Source organism: Carcharodon carcharias, chromosome 15 (genome assembly GCF_017639515.1).
Source record: "Carcharodon carcharias isolate sCarCar2 chromosome 15, sCarCar2.pri, whole genome shotgun sequence".
NCBI lineage: Eukaryota > Metazoa > Chordata > Chondrichthyes > Lamniformes > Lamnidae > Carcharodon > Carcharodon carcharias.
Window position 1 is genome coordinate 26153724 of NC_054481.1, and position 16988 is coordinate 26170711.

At 40.5% G+C, this 16988-nt stretch overlaps 1 protein-coding gene across 4 annotated transcripts in view; it reads left to right on the forward strand.

Moving 5' to 3' along the window:
* Window positions 1-16988, forward strand: part of baiap2l1a (BAR/IMD domain containing adaptor protein 2 like 1a) — a 166874-nt gene that overhangs the window by 34870 nt on the left and 115016 nt on the right. The window contains exons 1-2 of one of the 4 annotated variants that reach the window (XM_041206419.1): window positions 7466-7492; window positions 9142-9191. The exons of 2 other annotated variants lie outside the window; for them this stretch is intronic. In XM_041206419.1, coding sequence (XP_041062353.1) covers window positions 9149-9191 — 43 coding nt within the window. In that variant the 5' untranslated portion in view covers window positions 7466-7492; window positions 9142-9148. Of the gene's footprint in view, window positions 1-7465; window positions 7493-9141; window positions 9192-16988 lie in introns of those variants that run through there. One more of the 4 variants, XM_041206418.1, reaches the window with a different exon arrangement.

Below are 16988 nucleotides of genomic sequence, written 5' to 3' on the forward strand. Positions count from 1 at the left end.
CAGTAGAGGAGTTGAAATCAAAAGCAAAATGCTCCAGATGCTGGAAATCTGAAATTAAAACAAAATGCTGGAAACACTCAGCAGTCCAGGTAGCATCGGTGAGGAGAGAAAAAAGTTAATGTTTCAGGTCTGTAACTTTTCGTGGAAATCAAAGCTGTCCATTTATTCATTTCCATCCTACCACTACCTTAAAGCTGGGTAGCTAATGTGTCCATGTGACTTTCATTTATGAATTTATATTTATATTAACGGTATTTTGTAGATAGGATCCCAAAGCCATTTTTATGGCCTCTAGAGCAGAGCATCCATCGGGAATATACTGCTCAGCAGAAGCTGTCAAACCAGAAGCAGAGTTCCCACCCACGCTTTTGGTTGCCAGCCTTTATTTTTTGTGAAGAATCTTTGCAGGAATGGTCCTTCAGATGCCATGCAACTGTTTGAGTCAGAGCTGTCCTGAGCTTCTTACCCCATAGCCTTACTTCTGTGTCCCCCAAAGCCACTGCTGCGATAGGATAGTTTGGAAGCTGGGGTATTGCACTAATCCAAAGCAAGCTAATTCTGGATGCCCATTTGGGGGGCACAGCATTTAAGTGAGCCCTGGTTACTGCAATGGACTGGGCCTCCAATTGCAACTTCCAGTTGGTTTACCCACCCTTTCTGCCAGCCAGCTAGCCATCCAGGATTGAAGATTTCCTCTTTATAAGTGATAGTTGATCTTTTAAATATAAACCAACAAATCTCATGATGTTTTTGTGTTGAATCAGTCAACACACTGCTTTGAAATGGAGGTGCCAAAGGCATGAACACGAAATATCAGCATTGCTCATCTTAGGAAACCTAATGATAGAAACCTTGATATGCTGATAGCCAGTCCTCAATAGATTATTGAGTAATCAGTTGACAGGATGACAGCCTCTGGTTCTGCAACCTTGTTGATTTGTAGGGACTCTATCGTATAATATCCTTGGTCTCGTTGTGCAAACACAGTATTTACAGAACCTGCTGAGATAAGGAAAACAAACTTTATTGGAATACACCTTAGTGAGCTACATCTCAGCACAAGGTTGTACAAGAGAGCGCAAGATCATGAGATACTGCATCACTTCCTAAGCTGTATACTGTCTCCTTAGCATATCAGTTAGAATTAACCCCTTATGCTACATCTTCCATTAAGTCTCTGATTCTCTCCATTATGCTACATCTAACCCCACTCTCTAGCTTCCATTTTTTTAAAAGAGAAAACTGCTGTGGTGGATTTATTAGTCGACCTTAACAGGTCCTTGGAGGAGGTTGGGGATTTGAGCCTTGCATGTGCTCTCTCAGGCTTTGCTGAGCAGAAGAATTGGTAAATTGGGTTCAATAATATAGATCTCTCTATGAACACAGCATCTCTGATTTGTCCATTTGGGTGGATGACTGCTTTGATTGTGCAGGAGGTTGCTTTTGTGTGGCAAATAGTGCACATCTGTTCTGTCTCATTGTACTGTTTTCAGTCTGAATGAGGTAGGACTGTTGATGTTGTATCTGTTCAGCCACTTATCCATAAGGAGCTTGGCCTCTGATCCAAACTGCCTCCCTTGGTTAGAGGTCTGGCAGGTCATGTGCTTTGTGACATTTGTCATAGCTCCACATCTGACTGGAATGATACTTACTTTATCCCTCACTTTGTCCAAGCCATTAGCTTGCACTTGTGGTATGAGTGTGTGTGGGAGAGTGGGGAGTTCAGTTCTCGGTCATCTTCCCATTAGGAGTTCACATGACGCTAAATCATGTTGGAATGAAGTTGAACAATAGCTCAAAAGTGCAAGTTGGATGTCATTGTTCTTCTTCAGCAATGCTTTCACTGTATGCACTCCTGTTTCAGCCTCACCATTGGCTTGAGGCTATCTTGGTGATCTGGTCGTTTGGACAAATCCATACAATGCCGTGAGCTTTTTAAAGTATTTATTGGCAAGCTGCAGTCCATTGTCGAATATCAAAGGCCTGGGATTCTATATGTCGCAAATATCTCCTTCCCCCACCTGCTTTTGAATGGCCACTTCGCTGGTTTTAAATTTAACATATTCCATTTAGTCAGTTGTTTTTGGGATATGGTTCTCCCTGTCGACCTGAATCACCAATTGATTTTACTTCTTGACCTCAACTTGTCTAATCAGTTGAATTGACTTTGTTAAGGTTAAATTATCTCTCAACTGCAAGTGGTCAGACAATGCTTCACCCAAGACTCTGGCAACAGTTCTGTTCCTGATTGGTTCATCTTTTAAACTGCCATATTCACAGATCTCCAAAACTACACAGATTGTTTATAAATGTATCAATACTTTCCCCTTGTCATTGGGTACACTTGTTAAATTTAGCCCGCTTGACAATGGTATTCTTTTGCAGATTGAAGTAGGCATCGAGTGCTTTAATTACTTCGTTGTATGTAGCTTTCTCTTCGTCAATCCCTTGCCTGACTAGGCTATCATCTGCCAGCTATCCATCACATATAATAGTGTATTGACCTGCTTGCCACGAGGCCCAATGTAGTGTGATACCTGGCAAATCTTCAGGGCCAATTCAGCCATGTTCTGCCTGATTGAGACCTGCAACCTGTTCAAAGCTTTCCAGTAATGACAGAGATTTTTCCATACTTGTTCTTTCACATACTGCCACAATTTAATATCCTTGGTCTCATTGTGCTAACACAGAATATTTACAGAGCCTGCTGAGGTAAGGAAACTTCAACTTTATTGGAACATGTCTTACTCTGAGCTACATCACACCACAAGATTGTACGAGAGAGCAAGATCATGAGACACTGCATCACTTCCTATGATGTATACTGTCTTATTAGCATATCACACTTAGAATTAACCCCTTATATGACATACAACACTACATCAACATATTCCTACATCAACACTGACCTGACTTTCAGTCATATAAATAGGAAATTGAAAGCTATGGTGACACCAGTTCACCTAGAGGCTCATTTGAATGAACATAAAGTGCTGTGCTGAAATAAATATTTCAATGAAATTTAAGTTTTGAATAGCATATAATCCAGGGATTGAGAAATGTTTTAGTAAAATGCAAACTGACTATTTAAATTTTGATGCATGGAAAATTGTGTATTCTGGAAACTTAAATGTAATAGTCTGCAACATAATTGTTTCTGAAATAGCCGCCTTAAATTTATGTTGTTATAATGATATTTACCAAAGGTGTATAGAATAGGAAATATGAAAATCAGGGTGATTCATCAAGGTAAGAGGAAATTATTGTGGATGCAATACCTTACAGACAAATAGTTCAGCTTGTCATATATGGCTATATTACAACTTGGCTACAGCAAAGTGATTCCTTGTAATTGTTTCTTGTAATAAATGAAAACTTTGTACTTAGATCTGTCGGAAACCTCACTGTTGGAAAAAAAATGTCTGACTAGACTTGTGAAATTGGATTTTATCCACTAAAATATAATGAGATTGGAGTATACTATCTGTCTGTTTTCCCTCAGGCCAGAAACTGTACTGACCTAGACATATAAATACTGTGGCTACAAGAGCAGGGCAGAGGCTAGGAATCTTGCAGTAAGTAACTCACCCCCTGACTCCCCAATGCCTGTCCACCATCCACAAGGCACAGGTCAGGACTGTGATGGAATACTCTCCACTTGCCTGGATGAGTGCAGCTCCAACAACACTCGAAGCTTGACACCATCCAGGACAAAGCAGCTCACTTAAATGGCACCCCATCCACAAGCATTCACTCCCTCCATCATCGACACACAGTGGCAGCAGTGTGTACTATCTGCAAGATGCACTGAAGGAATTTACCAAGGGGAGAATTTTCTTCCCATCGGTGGTGCTGAGCGGGAGCGGGCGCAAGCGGGTGTGTGGCCAATCGCTGCCCATGATCTGCTGCATACCACCATTTTACGTGGGCAGGGGGAGTAGGCTGAGTTGGGGCCTGCGTTCTTTTGCGCATGCACGTGAAAGAGCGCAGAAATCTCTGAGGCACAGAGCTGCCTCAGGAGTGTTAGTTTGATTTTCAAAAATTTTAATAAAGAGAAAAAAAAATTTAAGACGTCCTCTCGTGTAATAGTGTCACATGAGCTGGAACATATCAATGAACTTTAATTTAAAAATTTATTTGATTTATAACCCTTCATGAAACCTCATCCCGCCCATGAATGAGGTTTCATGAGAAATGTGAAGGCCGCCTGGACTCTTCGCCTGCCTGCCAACCTTAATGTTGAATGGGCAGCTCAGTTAATAACTTTAATTAGTTTTTAAATGGTCTTAGTAAGCCTTTGACAGTCCGGTGGGCATGCAGCCAACTCCGATGCGCTTCCGCCGAATTGAAGATCTGAATGATGCACGATGACATCGGGACGCACGCCCGACATCACCACGTGTCATTTTGTGTTGGTGAGCGGGGCCCGCCACCGCTTGCCAACCCGAAGATTCTGGCCCAAGACTCCTTAGACCTTCCAGACCCACAACCACTACCATCTAGAAGGACAAGTGTAGCAGACTCATGGGAACACCATCACCTGGAAGTTTCCCTCCAAGCCACTCACCACCCTGACTTGGAAATATATCACTGTTCCTTCACTGTCGCTGGGTCAAAATCCTGGAACTCACTCTCTGACAGCACTGTGGGTGTACATACACAATACACGGACTTCAGTCGTTCAAGGAGGCAGCTCACCACAACCACTTCAAAGGCAATTAGGAATGGGCAATAAATGCTGGCCTAGTCATTGACGTCCACATCTAATGAATGAATTTTAAAAAGTTCTCCTTTTACCTCTCCTCAAGATTCAGTCATATATGTCTACACCTAATCACCTTGATGCATGCCAGGGGTCTAATTTCCATGGAAAATGAGTCTGTGAAGTGAAGCAAAATTCCCAAGTTATGGCATTGCGTATGTAGTGATGTAAGTCACTCACGCTGTAATTTCCTCAAATTTCTGCACCATAATAATGATATATACCATAGATACACCATTAACATGGTGCAATTTTACAGCAAATCCAAGCCCAGTAAGTCTAAGCTTTTGGGGAAAACCTGAAATGCTCAAGTAAAAAAATTGATGAAAGCAGGTTTTTATAGAGGCATTAGCAGCCAAGATTATGGTTACCTTCCCTCAATGTCCATGTATCTACACACACCCCCAACTCCAAACAGGAGCTCCTGGATTGTGATTAAAAAATTAGAACGCTTGATGCTTTTTAAAAAAATTGCATGCCATTTCTTCATTTCCCATTTTTTCTTTGGTAATTAAAATTTCACACGTGTAGAATTAAGGGCTTAACCAAAACAAAAAAAAAAGTACATTTCACAATGACATGTTTAACTGTTGAATTTCCTTATGTGCCCTTTTAAATGCTTTCAACAAAATTTTTACCTGAGCATTTCAGGTTTTCCGAAAGACTTGCTGGGCCTGAATTTGCCATAAAATTGTTCATGTTCATGTTGCATCTGTGGTGTACACCATTATTATGATTCAGAAATTCCAGGAAATTATGGCACTATCTACACCATTCCACAATTTGAAAATTTGCACTGCTTCACAGACTCTTGTTGATAAAGTTGAACAGCTAATTATCATAGCTCTGCTTCCCACTAAAATCAGTCAGTCATTTTGGCACAGGAGGAGGCTATTTGGCCCATCAAGTCCTTGCCGGCTCTCTGTAGTGCAATCCTGTCCGTCCTGTTCCTCCATTCTATCCCCATTGCTCTGCAAGTTTATTTCCTCCAGGTGCCTATCCTGTTTTCTTTGGAAATCATTGATCATCTCCGCTTCCACCACCCTTACAACAAGGCAGCAAGCTGCAGGTCTTAGCACTTGCTGCATAAAAAACGCTCTTCATCCCCCTGCATTTCTTGCCCAAAACTTTAAATCTGCATCACCTTGTCCTTGCGCCATCAGCTAATGGGAACTACTACTTTGTGTATCTGATCTAAACTTGCCAAAATCTTATGCACCACCATTACATCACCCCTCAAGCTCTAAGGAGAACAACCCCAGCTTCTCCTACCTAATCTTATAGCTAAAATCCCATATCCCTGGAACCATTCTGGTAAATCTCCTCTGCACCCTCTCAAGGACTCTCAGACCCTCCCTAAAGTGCGGTGACAAAATACTATAGTTATAGCCTAACCAGAGCTTTATAAAGGTTAAGCATAACCTCTTTGCTTTTGAACCTCTTTTAATGAAACCCAAATCCCAAATGCTTTGCTAACTACTTTCTCAATCCTGTCACCTTCAAAGATGAACCCCCAGATCCCTCTGTACCAGGTACAGTACTTAGCTCAGACCAAGTTTGCTGAGTGAATGTTAGTGTGATCATTACTGTGCTTTAGATGATTAATGAATCTCATGAGAGGTCTCAATATTCTTGGTATAATCACAGGAACAGGAAAAGTCATGAATATTTTGGTTTTGAAATGCAGAGCATTAATACTGTAAATAAACCTTAATTTGAATAAACTGGCTCAAATATTAAGACCATATGTGTGATCCATTCAATTGGACTGAAGGCACTGATTAAAAAAAGTAATTATTTATCTTCCAGATTAACAGGTCTGATGTGGGGTGGTGGCGGGGTTGGAATCCCCCTGTGCTGACTGCTGTTTCAGTATCGGTCAGCTCATGTTTGAGACGGCTCACTCGGGATTTTAGTTAGTATAAGCACAGGAAGGGATGACATTGTTTTCACACTGCTGATTATAAACAGTAGCCCAACAAAATGCTCAACACCTTAAATTAATAATTTAATTGTATAATATTTACATCACTTCTTTGCAATTTTATTGGCCTTGAAAACACTTTCCACTTTGGAAAACTGTCCAGGACCTTAACAGCGTTGTTGATTAGACAAATCTGATTTAAACTGATTTTAAAGAATCGTGAGGCTGTGCTTGTCTTGACTTCAGTAGTTCAGCTTCACTCAGTTTTTGCCTTTGGTCAATCATGTGTACTCAGATGCATCCCATCCCCTAGGCAGTTTGTTATTATTAAGTTACCTTTCTCTGTGCTGTATGCTGTATGACTCTATTTACTCTTTATATTGTATCCAGTGATTGGCAGTTGCATTGATTTCTGTTGCTGCATTTCACCTGTTTTCAATAAATCGTTGTGACCTGCATATACTGTTAAAACCATGCAAGATGTTAAAAAAAAACCATGCAAGATTATTTTGTAACAAATTCTGGGCCGTTGAATTTAAAATATGCATTGCATTGCTATTTATCAGGTAATTAGTTTAACTGTGTTAATTGTTACAGAAAGCATTTCCTTTGCAACCATTTTTTCCCAAAATCTATACAGAAAGTGCAATAAAATTCAACTTTTCTCCAAACAGCATGTCCTACTCTGAGGTGCCTCAATACAGTTTCAGTACTCTTGATATTTACAATATACATTCCATGTCAAGCATACAACCGAGGGGATTTAGAGTTTCCAGCCTCTCGGTGTACTATGGCTGAAATTTGAGGTGAGCTGTTTTAGGAGAGAATACTTTTCCCACTGTTGCAGACATATCCATTTTCTGTACTACTTCTGAGTTGCTGTTACGTTCACTGCAACACATTGAAATTATCTTGACCAGCAAATTGTGATATGAACTTGTCACTGGAGGATGGTGTGGCTAGTGGCATTTGTCACTAAGCATCATTGCGGTGAATTCCTGACTGGATTTTTATCCAGAGCTGTGATACTGTTATTTAAATTTGGATTATTTTGTCTGAACATACACATTGTACCTAGTTTCTAAATGGAACTACAGCAAGTGCATTAAACAGGAGCAAAGGGGAGTCTTACTGTACTTTCAATCCTTTATTTAAATAAAGAGTTGAATTTTGAAGGAGACATTTTCTAATTAGCACCTATATTAGTTGAACAGCATCATTGGTGTTGTGCCTCCAATTATCCCTGATTCTTGTGTGTTATGCAACAGTTAGACAATGTAAACATCAACACCCAAGCTGATCACAAAAAGAATTCAAGGAGAGGATAGAGATTAATTAATTATTTTGGTGGTTAGATTATGGAATATCTTGCCAAATAAAACTAAAGGATCGGAACAAGCAGGAGAAAGGGTTTAGATTTAGTGACTAGCAGAGAAAAGCACCTGTGCCAATCTGTTAGGTGAAATGGCCTGCTTTAGTGCTGTTAACGTTTTATGAAATGACATGTGAATCATGATGGTTCCTGAACTAAAATTATGCGATTTTTCTATAGAAGGCTCTGTAGGCTGGATAATGATGATATAAAGCTTAATTATTCTGAAGCGTTTGGTGTGTCTCAGTGTATTTTCCTTTGTGGGAGGAAAGCAGGAACAACCTCACAGAACTTTCTCGGGAGATTAATCAGCATGGTGCCATATAAAATGGTATTCACTACCACAGGAAGTGGTTGAGGCAAATATTTTTGAGTACATGAGATAAAAGAGAGTAGAAAGATGCTGAAAGGCTGAGATGAGGTAGTTTGAATGGGAGGGGACTATTGTGGATTATAAACACCACATAAGAGTAATCAGTCCAAATGGGTTCTATGTAAAAGGGTTCAGTAGAGTTCATAGTGGAACTAAGAGCATGCTGTCTATGGAATGAAAAATCTTATTACAAAAAGATCTTCACTCATTCCATGCTATTTTTATACTCTAAAAGGAATATTTTCTTGTCCCAATTGCAAATGTTTCATATTTAGATTTTGACAGTCTAAAGCTATTTTTCCTTTTCTATATAATTAGCCTGCTAAGTGCTCTCTCATCTTTGAGGGCACAATTCACTATTTATTACTATGTGACACATATTGGACACAGAATTGTCGAGTAATCCACTGCAGATCACTTTCAAGCCTTCAGTGGTCATGTCACATTTATTAATCTTGTGTGAGCTTCATTGCACATCAAGGACATAGCGAACACTGATAGTCATTGGTACTAGGAGGAAAACTGATGAAATAAGGTCCCCTGTGTAGTGGAAACTGTTATAAATGATAAGAGGGAATGTTTCAAGGTTGTAATCTAATCTCATGGTCCAAATAACTGTAATAAACTGAATTTCGCTCTAGGTGTTTACAACATTTGAACTGAATTAAATTGTTGGCTAGTAATCATGCATGTTTGTATTTCTGTTTCAGATACATTATGTGCTTTCAGACAAACATAAGCAACTTCCAGTTATTCCACGGTAATATTTCAAAAAGAATACTCAATAATGAGCACTAGTATTGAACAGAATCAACAAACAGCAATATGTTTTTTGATGTATTGCTTTTTAAGAAATAGCACCTACGCTGCAGTATTAACAAAGTAATTCCCAACTACCTTCAGATAAAATAAATGAACTGCACCATATGAAGCATACTTTAAAATAAGGGCTGAAAGTTTATGTACCATGGCACCTCAGGTCACATATGTAAAGTTTAAATTTGTGGTGGGCTCAGGGTAAAGTGCAAAAGAATTTTTATATATGAAATCTTGGTTATACTTTGAAGACAGTAGAGAAATTATGCAGGGGAAATCTATATTTGCATGAAAATCTGAAAGTAAAAACCCGGTATGTTTTTGATAGTATTGTGAGTTCATTTAATTGGAAAATACAGGATAGATTCTTTTCACATAACACATACAATATGCTTTATTATGGGCCCTACCCAATTCATCTAATCTGCTGAGAGATGACTAATAGGGTAGATATTTTAAGACTTTTTTTTTTGCCCTACACTTTATAATGGCATATAATTATAATAGTAAATATTGCAACCTAAGTTATTAACAACAAACATTTCTGGATATCCAAAATAAATGTAAGATTTTTTTAAAGAAAGGAAAATGCAAATCTTCAACCCTTGACAGACCTACCGTATATTTCCAACATTGAGTCAAAAGTTCATGGGCAAAATTTTCCCCCTGTCGGGGGGAAGTTGAAGAGCGTGCCAACATTTTACGTGGGCGCACAAAAGAGCACACTCATCTCCCTGAGGCTAAGTGCTGCCTCAGGGAGATCACCTGTACAATTAAAAATCTGAAAAACAGAGAAAAAAAAACCCTGACATGCCCCCTCACATGTGACATTGTCACATGAGTTGGAACATATCCATAATTTTTACATGCAATTTAATTACATTTTTTTAAAACCTACATGAAACCTCAGCCTACACGTGGATGAAGTTTCATGCCTTTTCTAATGCCCACCAGGGCTCCTGGCCTGCCTGCCAATCTTAAGGTTTGATGGGCAGGTCCATTAATTAGTTTAATGACTCTGTCAATGGTCTGAATTGGCCATTGACAGGTCGGCAGGCGCACAGCTGATTCTGCTGAGCCCCCGCCTACCTGAAAATTTAAATGGGGCGCGATGACGTCGGGAGTTCCGCCTGACGTCACTGCGCATCATTTTACACGTCAGCGAGCAGTCCCCACCCCCCACTCGCCGACCAGGAAATCCTGGCCCATGTGTTCAATCCCCATTTTCAGAGTCTTTAACACATTATCCTGGATGGCACTTCAGTGCAATCCTGAGAAGTGCTCTACTGTTAGGGATGTTGCCCTTCAGATGAAGCATTAAACCAAGACCCTGCCTATTCAAGTATATATAAAAAGTCCCAAAGAATAGCAGTACTATTCTGCTGGTGCCCTGGCCAGCATTTGCCACTCAACCAAGACTGCTAAAAAGAGATTATCTGATCATGTATCTCATTGCTGTTTGTGGGTCTTGATTGTGCGCAAATGGATTTTGTTGTCAAGACTCTAGAATGGGACACAAACCCTTGACCTTCTGGTTCAGAGGTGACATGCTAGCACTGACAGACACTAAGCAGTTGGCGCATTGTGTTTTGCTCCAATCAAAACTTAAATTACTTTGCCAGATTTCCCCAGCCCCTAACAAGCTCCTTCTAAAATAGGCAACAATTTGGTTTCAAAGTATTCAACTCATGACTACAGTTAGGTAACTTATTGTTATTGCTGTAGGCTAGTTATTCTCCTCATACATAACTGGTGATAGCGTTAGCTCATTTACACATCTCTGGTAGTTCAGCTATATCGAAAATAAATTTCAATCTTTTATATATAAGCACTTGGTATTTGCTGTTCATCCTGGATAATGGTGAAAGACAACTTAATAGAACAACCGTAACCACCAGGTCAATATTTCACATTTCTGCCTTTATTTTACAAACAAAATAATCAGATCAATTATTTCTGAATTGTTTGTTGAAAAATTAGTTTCATATTTTACTGCCAAATTAAGCATAATAAGAACCTCTTTGGACAGTTCTTTTCACTTATTAAGTTCCTTGTGGTATTGTTTACTGATAGTGAAGGAGCCTCAATAGAGCTGGATGGATTCCATGAGTTGGACTTGTGTGACTGGTTTATTTCCTTATGAGTCAGGAATCTGATTGGTCCATGCTAGCCAGGTGGTATTATCTTTCCTTTTCTTATCAGGAATCAATCAGAAAGCTGGGACATGGTGATAGTGTTACTCAATATTCATTTATCAGCAAAACATTTTATTGATTAAAATATTACTGGCAATAGCCTTACCATAACTATAAGGAAATTCTTCTGTTGAAGATTGTTCAGTCAGATTTACATGGATGGTGAACCTGTGCTTATTTCTCTATGTTGTTACTGCTTGGTGTTCCATATGTTACCAATGGTCTAACTTTTATAGTTTATTAATCTGATTTTTCTTTAATGTATAATCTCGCTGGAGGTTATGCACATTTAGTGTGCTCATTCCATAATGTTACTCCCTCTGTTTGCAGGATATGATCAAAGTTTATTTGAGTAGGGCTTCCTAATCATAGGAATTACTTAATTTCTATTGTATAATTAGTGAGTCAGAATACCCTTGTAAAATCTGCAAATCTTTTTTAAAGACTTATTTATCCAGCAAACAAGCTACTCTTTAAAGATTAAATATCCACAATTCAATTAGATGTAATATAATAGAGTAGCTCTCCAGTAAAATCTCTTTATTATAGTCGTCATTTGTTTTGCCCAAGCAATATATTTTTGTTTCTCATTTTCGCCATGAATTATCAGTCCTGAAGGGTTAAACTTTAAACAAGCAAAACAATAGCAACTTATTTGTATATCCATCTTCTTGGTTTAGTCCCTCAGGATCAAAAATGACTGGCTTCCATTCTGGTCATTGAGCTCAGAGATGGCTAATAAGTCCAATACGCCATCAGCAAACTCCACCACATGCGGACAGGTAGTGCTTGGAGGGTCGGGCAGATGAGTTGTCGAGAGATTTGTGCACCCTCTCCAATGTCTTGACTTCGCTTCTGCATGTTCCCAATGAAGTCTCTCAATGTGTTCGGTGCCTTTTCCATTTTGGATGGTCACAAGCCAGGGACACTCATGAGTCTGCAGGGATGATTGGCCTCTTCAGAAATGCTTTGAAGACATCCCTAAAGTTATCCTCCTGGGAATCTCCTGCCTGCCGCAACTAAGTTCCAAGTAGAACAGTTGCTTCAGGAGTCTGTTATCAGGCATATGAATGACATGTCCCACCCCATGGAGCTTAGTTTTCCGGATGTTCAGTGAAAGGCCAATTTTCTCATATGCTTCAGCGAATTAGTTGACAATGACCAGGAGCTCAGTTTCTGAGTGAGTGCACACAACAATCATCTGCATACTGAAGCTCAGTGACTGAAGTTGGAGTGATTTTGGTTTTGCATTGAAGGTGGCATAGATTGAACAGTTTCCTGTATGATCTGTAAACTATCTCCATGCCTGTGAGTAATTTGCTGTAGGTGAGTTGCAATATTGCTACAGGAAGGTAGAGGGTTGGTGTGATGATACATTCTTGTTTGACCTCAATATTCACTGAGGTAGGGCCTGTGGTGGTTCTGGTGAGGATCATGGCTTGCATGTCATGGTGGAGTAGGTGGAGGATTGTGACAAATTCCTGAGGGCAGCCAAATTTGAGGAGGCCAAGCCATAAGACTTCACAGTTGACAGTGGTTTTAATGAGGTTGCAAAGGCCATGTACAGCAGTTGGTGCTGTCCCTTGGATTTACTGTGCAGTGAGGATCATGTCTATGGTGTCTCTGGATGGGCCAAAACTGTGTTGTGACTCTGGAAGGAGCTGTTCAACCACTGGGAGGAGGCAATTGAGGAGGATCCTTGCAATGATCTTTCCTGTGATAGGCAGCAAGGAGACTCCTGTATTATTGGACTCGTTTCTCTTCTTGAATATTTATATTTATAAAACTCCTTTAAAGTAGTAAAATATCCCAAGGTACTTCACAGCAGCATAAGAAAACAAAATATGACACTGAGCCACATAAGGAGATATTAGGTCAGATGACCAAAAGTTTGGCCAAAGAGGTTTGAAGGAATGTTTTAAAGGAGGAAAGCAAGGTATGGAGGTGCAGGGAGGTTATTCAAGCCTAGGCAACTGAAAGTGTGGCCATCAATGGTGGAGCGATTAAATTTGGTTAAAAAGGTCAGAATTAGAAAAGCACAGATATCTGGGAAGATTAAAGGGCTACACTTGGGGGTGGGGGGGTGGGGGGGGGAGAAGGTGAGGGCAAGGTGAGGGCATGGATGGATTCGAAAACAAGAATGAAAATTTAAATTCAAGTTGTTTGACTGGGAGCCAGTGTAGGTCAGCAAGTACAGATGATAGGCACACAGGACTTTTGCCATCTTTCATTTAGTAATATTGGTATTAAAAGAGAATTTTTTAAAAATCCAGGATAAAACCTTTCAATGGCCATTCCTTTCAAGTATTTATCGGAGAGTATCCTCATAATCAAACTTAAAATTAAAACACAGTTAACGTTTCGAGTCCGAATGACTTTTCATCAGAACTAAGGAAAAATAGAAAAGAGGTGAAATATAAGCTGGTTTAAGGGGGAGTGGGACAGGTAGAGCTGGACAGAGGGCCAGTGAGGCAGCATTTCACTTGCACTTCCCTCAATTTAGTCTACTGCATTTGTTGCTCCCAATGCGGTTTCCTATACATTGGAGAGACCAAACGCAGAGTGGGTGACCGCTTTGCGGAACACCTTTGGTCTGTCCGCAAGCATGACCCAGACTTCCCTGTCGCTTGCCATTTCAACACACCACCCTGCTCTCATGCCCACATGTCCGTCCTTGGCCTGCTGCAATGTTCCAGTGAAGCTCAAGGCAAACTGGAGGAACAGCACCTCATCTTCCGACAAGGCACTTTACAACCTTCCGGACTGAATATTGAGTTCAACAACTTTAGATCGTGAACTCTCTCCTCCATCCCCACTCCCTTTCTGATCCCCCCCTTTTCCAATAATTTATATATATCTTTCTTTTCCCAGCTACTTCCATTATTTTTAAATTTATTTCCATCCATTGTTTTATCTCTACCTTTTAGCCTATTTCGATTTCCCAACCCCGCCCCCCCCCCCACCCTCACTAGGGCTATCTGTACCTTGCTTGTCCTGCTTTCTACCATTAATGTCACCATTGGCACATTCCTTAGATAATATCAGAACCGTCAAACACCTCTCTGTTCTTTTGTCTATGACATCTTTCGGCAATCTCCACCTATCATTGACCCTCTATCCAGCTCTACCTGTACCACCACCACACACACACACACACACACACACACACACACACACACACACACACACACACACACACACACACACACACACACACACACACACACACACACACACACACACACACACACACACACACACACACCCCCCCCCACCCCCTAGCCCCGGCCTTTAAACCAGCTTATATTTCACCTCTTTTCTATTTTTCCTTAGTTCGGATGAAGAGTCATTCGGACTCAAAATGTTAACTGTGTTCCTCTCCCCAGATGCTGTCAGACCTGCTGAGTTTTTCCAGGTATTTTTGTTTTTGTTCTAGATTTCCAGCGTCCGCAGTATTTAGCTTTTAAATTAAAACACTTTGCCCAGATGATGGCTTTCTGGTTGGACCATCTTTATAGCATTATTAAGATTGACTGTAGGAATACGCTATTTGTTAGAATCTATAATATCTAGACATCAGAGAAAGCCTGCTTTCTCTGTCGCTGGTCATCTTTGTGTGAAAGTATTTAATGATAGGGCCGTTACGATGCATTACCCCAGAGTATATTTTAACATCTGATTTGTGCCTTCCATTTTACCCCCATAAAGATATTAAACATTGAAATCAATCTACTTGCTATTTGTAGGAATTACAAAGCAAGTAACCCATCACAGGATTTCTTAACTTTGTGACAGCCTAAAGAGATTACTTGTGATGATTAACTTAATGGATATTTAAAGAATTTGGGTGTTTTATAAACAAGGGGATGAAAGGTTATCAGAAATAGGCAGGAATGTGAAGTTGAGGTTCAAATTTGATCAGCCATGATCTTCTTGAATGGCGGAGCAGGCTCAAGGAGCCAAATGGCCTACTCCTGCTCCTAATTCATATGTTTCATTCCCTGCACTAATGTAATATATCCTCCTCCTCTTCCCTCTCCTCCTCTCCCACCCCCACACAGCTCAATTTTCACATAATTGTGGCACAGTGAAAGCAAACCCTAAATTGACAGCAAGCCAATTTCTCTGCTTGTCAACTGAGTCTTTAAATCACATCTTTTAGGAATGCAGTTATACAATGAGACTAGTTAGAAACTGAGTAGGAGTTTGAAATTTACAACTGTTTGTGCAAGGTGGTCTAAAAATTATCATGTTAAAATTGTAATGACTTTAAAAAATGGTGAGTATTGATACTGACTTCTGCTTATCTAGACTATCTAACTGAAGGGGAAAATTTTCAATGTGAAAGGAAGCATTCTGTTTTCTGCTTAGAGATTTACATGATTAAATTAAGAGTTGACGTTTCGAGTCCTCATGACCCTTCGACAGAACTAGGTAAATCCCAGGAAGGGGTGAAATATAAGCTGGTTTAAGGTGGTGGGGGTGGGGGTGGGGGGCGGGGGGGAGAGAATTGGAGGGGGGTGGTGTGGTTGCAGGCAAAAGCAGTGATAGCAGCAGATCATCAAAAGATGTCACGGACAGCAGAACAAAAGAACACATAGGTGTCGAAGTTGGTGATATTATCTAAACGAATGTGCTAATTAAGAATGGATGGTTGGGCACTCAAGGTATAGCTCTAGTGGGGGTGGGGGGAGCATAAAAGATTTTAAAATATTTAAAAATAATGGAAATAGGTGGGAAAAAGAAGAATCTGTATAATTTATTGAAAAAAAAAATAAAAGGAAAGGGGAAGAAACAGAAAGGGGGTGGGGATGGAGGAGGGAGGTCAAGACCTAAAGTTGCTGAATTCAATATTCAGTCCGGAAGGCTGTAAAGTGCCTAGTCGGAAGATGAGGTGTTGTTCCTCCAGTTTGCGTTGAGCTTCACTGGAACAATGCAGCAAGCCAAGGACAGACATGTGGGCAAGAGAGCAGGGTGGAGTGTTAAAATGGCAAGCGACAGGGAGGTTTGGGTCATTCTTGCGGACAGACCGCAGGTGTTCTGCAAAGCGGTCGCCCAGTTTACGTTTGGTCTCTCCAATGTAGAGGAGACCGCACCGCATTGGGAGCAACGAATGCAGTAGACTAAGTTGGGGGAAATGCAAGTGAAATGTTGCTTCACTTGAAAGGAGTGTTTGGGCCCTTGGACGGTGAGGAGAGAGGAAGTGAAGGGACAGGTGTTACATCTTTTGCGTGGGCATGGGGTGGTGCCATAGGTGGGGGTTGGGGAGTAGGGGGTGATGGAGGAGTGGACCAGGGTGTCCCGGAGGGAACGATCCCTACGGAATGCCGACAGTGGAGGTGAAGGGAAGATGTGTTTGGTAGTGGCATCATGCTGGAGTTGGCGGAAATGGCGGAGGATGATCCTTTGAATGCGGAGGCTGGTGGGGTGATAAGTGAGGACAAGGGGGACCCTATCATGTTTCTGGAAACATATTCTTAATTAGCACATTCATTTAGATAATATCACCAACTTCAACACCTATGTGTTCTTTTGTTCTGCTCTCT